Source organism: Balaenoptera ricei, chromosome 5 (genome assembly GCF_028023285.1).
Source record: "Balaenoptera ricei isolate mBalRic1 chromosome 5, mBalRic1.hap2, whole genome shotgun sequence".
NCBI classification, from domain to species: Eukaryota; Metazoa; Chordata; class Mammalia; order Artiodactyla; family Balaenopteridae; genus Balaenoptera; species Balaenoptera ricei.
This window is the reverse complement of record NC_082643.1, coordinates 26,619,034-26,631,278: the sequence shown is the minus strand read 5'-3', so window position 1 is coordinate 26,631,278 and position 12,245 is coordinate 26,619,034. Positions and strand designations below refer to the sequence as shown.

The 12,245-nt window shown below is 37.5% G+C and overlaps 1 protein-coding gene across 8 annotated transcripts in view; it reads left to right on the top strand.

Annotated features, from left to right (window-relative positions):
• Positions 1-12,245, top strand: part of INPP4B (inositol polyphosphate-4-phosphatase type II B) — a 758,305-nt gene that overhangs the window by 633,123 nt on the left and 112,937 nt on the right. For all 8 annotated transcript variants that reach the window (XM_059922536.1, XM_059922531.1, XM_059922530.1 and 5 more), the window contains one exon: positions 235-438. In XM_059922536.1, the coding sequence (XP_059778519.1) occupies positions 235-438 (204 nt within the window). The remainder of the gene's footprint in view (positions 1-234; positions 439-12,245) is intronic.

Here is a 12,245-nt window from a genome sequence, read left to right as displayed (position 1 = left end):
GGCTGAGGAGACAGATGGCGTTTATAATGCATATAGAACCTCAGCATTAACTTTAGAATAGGACTCAAGGCCTTGGCGGAAACCCAAACCAAACTATTTTCCATTGATCCGTATGAATCATTTTCTCTCTCTCTTGCCTGCACTTTTTCCACCATCCACACCACTCAAGTGCCAGCAAATCTGCCACTGACCTTTTCAAAGGTCTGTGCTGAATCCCTGTCAATTTCTTTCCAGACAGAGCTTTTCGTACATGCCTTCAAGGATCAGCTGGTCAGAAGTGCCCTTTTAGCACTTTACACTGCCAGGCCAGGAGGTGTCCTTAAGAAGCCATCCTCTCCTGAGACCAGCACAGAGGAGAGCAGTTCCCAGGACTCACCCCCGCCGATGAGAAGGCAGGACTCTATACCGCATCATTCGGACTACGATGAGGAAGAGTGGGTAAGTTTTTTATTTGTTTTTTTACATGGCTTGCCTCTCCGTGTCTAGTCCTGAAGAGTAAAGCAAGAATGTTCAAAAAAAAAAAATCTCTGCTTTTCATGAAAACAAGTCGGAAAGCAGTCATAATACAGATTGTGGATAAATAGGTTACACTTTTCCTCAGGGGCAAATGATAAAATGGAAGTTTTATTCCTGATCACATTTACTTGACGTGAAAACCTATTTGCTCTCAAATAGCTTCTATATATAACATATACATGATATATATTTTATGTACATATAATGCAGTCAAAGAATAAATATCTCCAAGAAATGTCGTCAAAGCAAGGATGCCACAATTGCAAGACTCTATAATATCAATACTTTTCCTTATTTATTGCCAAGGTAATATAAACCATTAAAATTGTTTTTTTAGAAAATGAGTCAATAATCATCCATAATCTACTACTTAGATGCAACAAGTATTTTCATTGGCGCAATCCAGCGTGTAAGTTCTGGACACACTTGAAAAAGTGTTAACATTTATATGGCAGTGGACACAAAGATCTCTTTAAGTCCTTCTTGTTCATGGGTTCTATTATTTGTTTAAAAAAGATGTTGCTCCAGGTGGCTCTAAAATTGACAGGAGAATGGCCACATAAAAGCATCTGAAAAAATAACTAGTAAAGGCACATAAACCAAAGAAGCCAACATGGTGATAGGAACCGTAGGTGGGCAGAAAAAGACAGGAGAAAATCAAGGTTTCTCTCTCTGGGTGAGAGGGAAGAGTGTGCTTTTCCTGAATCAATGCATATTCATTATCCAAGAACCTTTTGAAGTTTATGCACATCACACACACACACACACACACACACACACACACAGAAGGAAAAGCTTTACTGTATCATATGTTAAACCAAGAAAATGCTGTAGTATGCTAGCTGTATTAGATGTTAAATAGTTAACGATTACTTTTCCTGCCACCCTAAATTTAAAAGTGTTTGGGTAGTAAATTATTTGAAAGCCTCAGGCCTCTCAAAAAAATTGCTGTCTGAAGTGCTGTGAAGTGATACCTGCTCTTTCTTTTGATAAAATTTCTATCACAGGAAAGACAGAGCTGGGCTCCATGAGGTAAATGCTGAATAAGTATTTGTTGTTGCTGATTAAGATTGCATTTCTCCCACTGCATCATTTTCAAAAGAGCAAATCTAATATTTCTTCCTTTTACCGTCACCTTCTTCTTCAATTTATTCATAGCTCCAAGGCGTGCATACCTCTTAACCTCTCTGAAGTTCAATTTTTTTCAACTGTAAAGTGAAAATAACAGCACCTGTTCTGTTTAGCTCTTAGCGTGGTCCTAAGATAAATGATTTAGCTGTGTGATAACGCCCCATGACCTGGAAAAGCCCAGGTCAATGCATGATATTACTTTAATATTATTGCTGTATGTTTTCTTTTTTAAGATATGTAAATTATATAATCTTATTATGAGGATCAATATTACTCCTTGAGATAAATGGGGAGATGGGGTAGATCATAAATATGGAATGTGAATTTGAAAGAGTTTGGGTAGATATAGAACTTGTGTTTCATTTAAATAAACATACAGTAAACTTTTTGACAAATGATTGCCATTTTTATATGAAGTCGAGTGAGAGTTTTGGAACTGGGTATCTTTTGTTTTCATAATTTTCACCTTACTGTGTTATGCAAACCCGCTCCCACACCTCGCCCTCCTCCTGTGGCTCCAATCGCCCCTCTCCTTCCCTCCCTCCTTCTAGATAACTTTTGAGAACTTCTATATCCACAGGTGCTCCAAAAGGGAAGATAAGTCAGATCATTAGGTCCTAGAGCTCAGAGTCTAGTGGTAGATAAAAATATATTAATAAATAGTTAAAATGTTGTGATAGGGATGGAGAGAGACAGGTGGAATAAAGAGGTTGGCTCTGCTAATGTGACTTCAGATCAACATTTTAAATACAGAAACTTTTTATGATGGGAAAAGAGGGAGAGAGTAGGAAACATGGTGAGTTGAGGTCTATGGTGAAGCATTTGGTACAGTGGGTGTTACTGAGCCCTTGTTCTGCCTGGGTCACTGTGCCGCGTGCTGGGGAAACATAGGTGACCCGCCCACGGCTGTGAGGGCTCCGTGACCTATTCAGGGCTCTAGAGACACCAATGGCAATGACAGTGCAATTTAGGATTATACACAGGATGAAGTGGGAGTCTGGTGGTCAGGGTGGGATCTCCAGAAGTAATTCCTGAGATTTAAATGTGAATAGAAGTTAACAATATGAGAAAGAAGATGAGGTGACCCTTTAGACAGGAACACTTTAGCTGACATAGGTCGTGTGTGTGTGTGTGTGTGTGTGTGTGTGTTAGTTGCTTACTTGTTTTGTTTTAAAGGTCATGAAATTGACTGTGTTTATTACTCCAAAAGCCACCTAAGAGGCTAAGAGACTGAGAGGCTATTACTGATAGAACAAGGTCCTTGCAAAGAAGAGAAGATGATAAATTCAAGCAGGCAGGTAGAGGACGAGTCCTGGGCAGACGTGTGCTCCTCTGCTGAGACGCAGGGAAGGTGTAAAAATGGATTTCACTTTTGTGAGGGTGCGTGGGCCTGGATGGCTTCTTTGTTCTTTGTTTGACATATTTTTCTCCAGGTTTATTGAGCTATAACTGACATATAACACTGCATTAGTGTAAGGTGTACAACAAAATGATTTTATACATGTATATAATCACCACGATATATTTAAACATCAACACCTCATAGGATGACAATTTTCTTTTCTTAGGATGAAAACTTTGAGACCCATTCTCTTAGCAACTTTCAAATATACAGTACAGTGTTGTTGACTATAGTCACCATGTTGTACATTACATCCCTAGGACTTATTTATCTCATAACTGGAAGTTTGTACCTTTTGACCACCTTCACCCATTTTGTCTCCCCCTCCTCACCTCTGGCAACAACCAATCCACTCTCTGTTTCTACGAGTTCGTATTTTTTAAATTCTGTGTGTAAGTGAGATCATGGTATCTGTCTTTCTTTGTCTGACTTATTTCACTTAGCATAATGCCCTCAAGACCCATCCATGTTGGTGCAAACAGCAGAATTTCCTTCTTTTTTTATGGCTGAATAATATATATATACACACACACATATATATGTATATATATATATATATATATATATATATATATATATATATATACATCACATTTTCTTTATTCATGCATTTGTCGATGGACACTTAGGTTGTTTCCATATCTTAACTATTATAAATAATGCTGCAATGAACATGGTGGTGCAGATATCTCTTTGAGACAGTGATTTTGTTTCTTTCCAATATATACCCAGAAGTGGAATTGCTGGATTATAAAGTGGTTCTATTTTTAACTTTTGGAGGAACCCTCATACTGTTTTCCATAATGGCTGCACCAATTTACATTCCTACCGACAGTGCACATGGGTTCCCTTTTCTCCACATCCTCGCCAGCACTTGTTATCTGCTATGTGTTTGATGACAGCTGTTCTAACAGGTGTGGGGTGCCTCCTTGTGGTTTTGATTTGCATTTCCCTGATGATTAGTGATGTCGAGCACCTTTTTGTGTCTTCTTTGGAAAAATGTCTGTTCAGTTCCTCCGCCTATTTTTTAATTATGTGCTTTGTTTTGTTTTTGGCTATTGAGTTATATGAGTTCCTTTTGTATTTTAGATATTAACCTGCATGACTTCTTTTATCATTAAAGCAGAACCATGTTCAGAAGAGGGCAGAGAGGACAGGCTGAGGAGAGTGGTGAAAGTTTCAAATAGGCACCAAAGAAAATGGGTAGAGTTGCTTATTAACATTTCAAAAAAATAGGAAATTCCAGTGCTTGTGAGGGCCAGCCAATATTCCAGTAGGAGTCTGTATGGATGCTGGTTCACCTTCAGTCATTCACTTGCGAATACCTTGGTAGGAAAAAGTCTGCCTGATTTTTTTTCCAGTTGATGCAGGAGTGCCTTCTCAGTTTCCCAGGGTTGTTTGGTTAGGGTAGGGTAATAATGATCTGCATCTTCCTCTTTATCTCCTTTCATACAATTTCTGAATTTCTTCCAGAACCCACTATTTCTAGAAAGCATATAAATGCCCTGATAAATTTATCACAATTACAAGGAAAATCTTTCCCACTCAGAAAAGTTACTTCTAACTCTCTTCTCCTAATATAATTTTACTCTATTTGCAAACAATAACCAAGTGTGATTGTTATAATAACATTTTTTATTGACGTTCCTTAGCAACCACTTTCTATTACAAATATCCCTTTGTTAAGAGATGGAAATCCCTTATTTAAAAGAATTCACCAAAGTCATAACCATTTAACATTATTTTCAAATCTTTATCTAACTTTGAAAAGTTGAGTAAATCCAAAGAAAATGTAGCTAATTAGAAATGTCTTTAGAGACTGTGCTATTAAATGAATTGGAAACATAATTTTGTGTACCACTTTTCTTAGTTAACTAAGTGTTAGAAAAGTTTCAGCACTGATTACAAGTCTAGTCAACTTCCTGAAATAATTCAGTGTTTTAAACAATTAATTTAATTGGGTTTCTGTGACATACAAAAATATTCTCTGATCACGTAGGTTGATTTAGGTTTGCACATAAGATTAAAGTAGTTCCATTTTACAAAATCTGTTTTATTTAATTTCTGGTAGGTACTGTAGGTTTAACAACTGCCTAACTTGCACAACTGCATTTAGCTTCTAATAATAAATATTTGGAAAGTAAGTTCATGTTAGTAAATTACTCTTGAGTTCTACTGAGCTGATGCCTATAAAACACCTTTCTTTTGGAGGTCAGGAGAATCTCTGTTAACTATCAGTGTGAGAAGGTTCTTTCTCTGTTCAGCATGTTTGTTGGCAAAATTGATGACATATGAATCTGGATAATAATTATCTAGTTAATAAGGAAGAGATTGAAACGAAAATGATCACTGACCAAAAAAAGTCTGTTATTTGCTGAATTTTACTTATTAAATAATTGAGAGCTTTAAAGGTTTATTTTCGTGAAAAGTTAGTATACAATTAAACCCCAGAGGAATATTGGGATTTTATGACGATCTGTGCAAAGAAATAGACTAATATCGCATTCTTCATCTTTTAGCTGGTAAAGATGACATATTGCTTTTCTGTCACTACATCTCTACAACAGATGCTTCCAACAGCTGGGATTCCAAGATTAGTCTGTCCAAAATGTGAAGGCATGTCATCCAACCAAAGTATTAAATTGACCCAGTTTTTGTGGCTTCCAGTAATTATGCTGTTCTCTAGAACACTGTGATTGAACTTCAACATTACTACACTGACGGGTTTGGGGCTAAATCTGCCTACCCTCATTCAGTAATTGTTAAAGAAAAAAGATACACTTCTGATCTTTTATGTCCTGATCCATTCCAGCAAGGTGCAGGACTAAGAAAGCTGTTGTTATTATTTAGCCATATCCCAAACCCATTTTTTAGTTGAACTACATTCGTATATCAGGCAACGATTCAGCATCCGTATTAGCCACTTAATTTCCCTTCTTCATGTTGTAAATGTAAATCAGATTTAAAATTAGTTTTCATTCTTAAGCTAGGAGAACATTTGCTATGTTTTATTATGGCAAAATGTGTTTATGTCACATAAGCACAATAGATGGTTCACATTAATCCATATACGTTTTCAGTAATTTCATAGCTTATAGAAACAATAGCACAAATTCACAGTAATACTTATGTCAGTATCCTTTTAATAAAGTCTCTGTACAGCCTGAAAAAAATTGTGGTTTCTCTGTAACTCAGTATTCCCAAAGATTGAATTTGGGAATAAGACTTAACATCTTTCTGGTATGTTCTTTACCAAATTCTCACAGTTCATTTTCTACTACACCTTTCTCTAATGATGTGTAGAACAAATATGAATGTTTCAGTTTGACAGGAGTATTGATAGAGCTATTTATATTGTCAACATTGGTAGCAGTAAGCGTACATGGCTGCAAAATATTACTAACTGTTAAGGACAAAACTTATCTAGCCAGTTTCCTCCTCCACAAACAATCTGCAGTGATCTGTATTCTCAACTTCTCTTGCCAGATTCTGTCTCCATCTTAGACCTTACCTCTAGGGAAAATAGTTAAGGTCATGCATAATGCAGAGGTACCTATGCAAATTTATATTCCAAAGCAATTCTGTTCAGTTCTCTGACTGGCTAGAATTATGCTATGTGAAACCATTGACCTGATCTTAATAAGAAGGAAATAAATCATTCTCATTTTTTAAAAGTAATGAACTCTTATAGACAACTAGATACCAATCTGTGATTTATCTTTTCTAAAGCAATACCTTATGACTTAGTTACGTGAATCAGTAAAATGTCCACTAAAATATGGCCATTTATTTCCAAATTTTCTGTTATTGATACACAGAGATGTATGTATATATACATATGCATGCATTCAACTCCAAAACATTTAATATAATAAAGCATTATTCTTGCATCCCATGATCACACAACCTCGTGAACGCTGAATTATAATCAGTTGTTTATATGTCTGTTTCTTCCATGTGCTCATCAACTTTATAAACTCCTAAAGGGCAAAGACAATGTTGTGTTCACTTTTGTGTTTATGTGCAGAGCACTTGCACATAAAAGGTACCCAATACTCATCTGTAGAATAAATTAATGACTTTGAAATTTCCCCTCAAGTTATTATTCTTGTCTACCTTCTTATTTGGCTGGAAACATGGAATAATTAAATTTAATATAACTCTGCACCATGTCAGTACCTTTTCCTCCATTAGAATTCATGAATTTTTTGGAGGATTTTCTTTCTCTCTTCCAATCAAAAGTACCCGGTTAAATCCCTCTCTCCTTAGTGGATATTTCCCAGAGTCATAATCAACTCTGAGGTGACTGTTCAAGTCATCTTCACAATTATCTCCAAACATAGAAAGTGGTGAAAATTCAGGATGGACACAGAACATCATCAGAGATGACCAAAGTTGAGAACATGATGAGTTAAGGCCTCCAGAAGCTTCCAGAAACCCAGTGGTGGGGATTTTCGTTTTATCTGATTATTCATGTGCCGATTACAAAGGGCCTGGTTACACAGAAATAATTTCAGATGTTTACCGGTGAATATGAATTGGAAGCAACTATTTTCCCCTTGTCCCAGCTCTTTCTTTTTCCTTCCTACGTCACGCCCAATAGGGTTGCCTGGTTTTGTTAATCTTGCTGTGAGGAGGGGACATTGAAAGCATCCATTCTCCCCATCAGAAAGGACAGGGAGAATTAGGCCAGTTGTTCTCTGTATGGCAACAGCAAGTGTTCTGGCATCTGTTTTCCTGATGGATGGGAAACCCTCCTGACCTTCTCCAGTCCATTTCACCCAGGAGAAATGTGCTCCGAATACTTATCTGATATTAAAGTCCACAAAAGGTGATTAGGCAAAGTTCACGACTGTCTGTCAAAATGCACAAATGTTCTATTCCAATAAAGATGTTAAAAAAATTATTTTTAATAAATAAAAGAAACCCCAAAGGAGACCTTTATGGGCATGCGTATTCATGAAATCCTACTAATACATTCACCTTCAGCCCCCTGTTTTATGGCAGCTAATACAGTGTTTTATACATACCAGTTCAATGTATTTTTCAGAATTAGTCAGAATAAGTGAACAGATGGATTTGCTGAATCAGCAATTCATCTTCCAATTCAAATTAGTGTTTTTAACAGAGATATTTTCTTCTTATTCATGTAATGGTGATTTTCCTGTGGTTTTATAATGGATCCCATCATCTCCCTTGGATACTTTGCTGATTGTTACAATGCCTGGTTCAGCGTCAGAGATAGTTTGATATGCCTGCGTATAATGATTATGCAAACTTGCATACACACACTTTAGAAATTTATGATTACATTTAAATCAAGTGCCCCTAAACTTTAATACATTCTGAGGTGAATAGTGAGATATTATTCCTAAGTGGAAATTTTTGAATACACCAAATTTCATGAATAGTTAAAAGAAATGCCGAGGTCTATACAGGCAGACTATTGTCTTGCTATATCAGGGTACATTCAGTGAAAAAAAAAAAATCAATCCTGGAAATTGGTTGCATGCAGCACACTCACTAACGTCATATAATTCAACCACTTGTACGACTGTTTGATGGTGTGTGGCTGACACGCAATTACCAATTTAAAATTAAAAGCTTTAGTCAATCAGTGATTTATTTTTACTTATTATTAAACAAAAGCTTTATTTCATATTTTCACTGAATTGAAAGCTTTAGCTTGATGTGACACATATTAGGGTGAACTCAACCATTCAGAATATGAGCTTAATTCTAACTTCAATTTGAAGATACATGTGCTAATACTTCTTATAGTTGTATCTTAATTTATTTTTACTCCTAAGTAGCAGGCTATTAAGTCAATCACCAAATGTTAATTAAGCATCAATAATGTGAAGCAGTGCTATAGGTACTTGGGGGAAAACAAGTTAAGCATCAAAAATGGATCCTGACCTCAACAGCCATATCGTCCAATTCAGGTGAATGGTCAGCACTCATAAAACAAACAGAGATACTATTGAAAGGTATTCCCAGAGCAGAGGTGGTTATGTGATACACATTAACAATATCAGAAGGATTAAGAGAGAAGTTATGTGAAGGTCGAAGAAGATGAAGAAACCATTTCTTCCTTCCTTTATTTTTCTTCCTTCCTTCCTTCTTCTTCCTTCCTTCCTTCCTTCATTCCTTTATTCATTCTTTTATTTACTATCACCTGGTAAGTACTATGACTTGAGGACAAAAGGATTAATAAATAATAGGCATTTCCCTCATAGAGCCCACTGTCTATTAGAAAGAAAATACAAGTTAAGCAAAGAGAGAGTAGCATGAATAGTTCTTGGAAATGGTGAGACTTGAAAGGGTGAGAATTTGGATTGATGGAAGGTAAGGGAGAAGGCACTTGAAGCCTAAAAAGCAGTATATGTCAAGTTAGAAATATTAGTTCCTCCAAGGTTTCCTTCATATCTTTGATGTTCAGCACTCAGAAGGCAGGTAGCAGATACCCAGAAAGTATATGTCGAGCTAATCAGCAGCATGTTTCTAGGATAGCAAGGAGACTGACCTGGATAAAGCTTTCATTTTGAAGACTGAAGAGAAATATGTAGAATTATCTAGGTCGACCCAACTACAGAGGTGCCTCTAGGCTGAGAGAAGAGTGAATACTTGCTGCAGTACTAAGCCTGCTTTTGATCAGAGGAGTGATGGCATGAGCGTGATGATCAGTGAAGATGAAGTGCAGACCTGATCGTGTGAGAGCTGATCGTATAGGTCTGGGCAAGATCCAAACCAGGGACTGTGGAGAGGTCACTGCTGGAGAAACAGTGTCTGACCATCTGAGTCCACCCGTGTAACTAGGAACTGAATTTCAGAGTGAGGCCAGCAGTGTGTTCATTGGGAAACCAAGGTCAGGGATTTTTACATGAGTAGGTGGATGAAATTATGCAAGAGGCTCAATAAGAAGCAGAGGTTGGGGAATCTCACTTAATTCTGATGGATGTCGCATATCTGGCTACTTTTAGTGGACATGATGTATGTGTATGTTTATATGTGTGTGTGCAGGTATGTGTGTATTATGCAGCTTGGGCCAAACGTGTGCCAATTTGTACCATAAAGTATTTTATGTACAACTCCTTTCACCTAAAAGTCTGGGTAAGGTTAGGATTCAGAGAGCAGAGCTATCAAGCTATGGAAAGAGCAAAGGATTGCAGTGTGGAGGAACTAGGCCAGTATAGTGCAAACTGCTCTCAATCAACTCAAAGATAGACTGAAGCTTCTTTTTAAAGATGAGATTGGCCTTGTTAAGTTACTAACTGGTTCTAATCAAAGTGTTCAGAAATTGGTAATGACAAGTGACAAATTATGCATGGAGATTAAGATACAACAGGGCCCCCATATCAGCTCTGGTTTAGCCTTTACATTCTTGCTGATCGAAAGTTGTCCCTAGAAAAGTTGATCAGCTAAGCATTGCTGAACTTTTTTTTTTTTTTTTTAAGTTAACAGCTGATCCAAAGCAGTCAGGATGTCTCTTGATGCCACCAAGCTCATAAATGTGTGACATGCTGAGTAAGCACCATATTCCCTGCCCTCATGCCTCACTCTGCCAGGTGTAATGGCCCCCTGGCTACTCCTGGCTACATCCATCAGATGTGTGCATCTACTGCCCTGGGTTTGACCTGCATGTTAGCTTAGGTCCTAACCCAGAAATAAATAAGAACCAAGATCAGCTACCTGACTCAGAATGGAATAAATATTGCTGCTCATTCCCCACTGACTTTTGCCCTCATTGCTGAGCAAAAGTTGATAGCCACTTCACCTTCAAGAAGTTGGGTTGTATTAAGGTCAAGGACAACATTAAACTCCATTTAATAAAGGTTAGACTTTAACCCACCAATTTTCCATTACTTCCTTCAATAGCAGGCTAATGACTGCTATTTGAGGGGAGGGGAGCAGGGGGACGGCCCAGCAATCTTCTTTTCTGATAGGTTGTTGTTGGGTTGTTTTATTTGGTTGTTGTTTTGTTTTTGTTTCTAAACCTTTCATGTGGCTGAGGGGCTAAACAGAATCTGGAGACTGATTATTCTTCCCTGGCCTGAAAAGGGGAGGGGTTGGATGATCTTAGTAGGGAAGAAAGTTGAGTAGGTCCCAGCCATACCAGCAATCTAAACAAAAAGAATCTCCTAAATGCACTGACCTCATGAATAAAAAATTATCAGAATGAGAATGGAGTTTTGCTGGTTATTTTCCTCTGTGCATATGTTTTCACAGAGATACTGTGGAAAGTGGCTTGTTTAGGATAGAAATCAGATATTCGAGGTACATCTTCAAGAATCTTTGCCTACCCATTTTTAGCATCCTAACTCCAAAATAATTATCTTGCTTGGAATTAATAATAATTCATAATTATCTCCTACAAAGTGAATTATCACCATTCCTCCCTGTAACGCACTCCCTGTTTTATATCCCAGGCTGATGAATGGATCTGGGGCCTTGATGCTAACACTGTCCTCTATTAATACTGGCCACTTATGTCCTTTGACCCAAGCTGATTGATCCGTTAGCCAAGTGATTGCTCCATCCATGATTGTATGATACTGTTGTTTTCAGACTTAAGGGTACGTGGGGCCAGCCTGTCCTTTTTCTAGAGTCATCTCTTAGTTCAGAATTTGCCATTGGGCTCATTTTCAAATCTCAGATAACCAAAACCTAATCTTACTCCTGTGAGGTGACACACACCTATACCTGGCCCTTCCTGGGCTCCCTCTCCCCAACCTTCCTCTGTCTGGCTTGTCCCCAGAGTTCTAGTAATTTCATGAAGAGCAATTCCTACTGGGTACCAGAATGCTGTGGGAAACTATAGGGGAAGAATCAAGTCTTTGGAATCAAAATGGAATTTCTAGTCTACCATTTTAATATTGGTTGTTATTCAACATCTCTTACCTGAAGTTTCCTCATCTCTAAAAACTATAAGTCAATAATATTGACCTTATGTGATGGTTTTTGAGAGGTAAGTTAGCTAATGTTGAATATAAATAGCAACCCTCAATCTGCCTTTGGGTTGAAGTCCTCTCCTCCTCCATCCTTTCGTCCCTCTCTATCTCTCTCTCTGCCTTTCTTCCAGGCCTTCTTCAGTGTAGTGAGGACACAGCTCTCAAATAAGTTGTAGTCTAATGTGAGAGACAGAAAAGTAAATCAGTGACTTTACTTTGATGATGCCATAAAAGAGAAGGAAGCA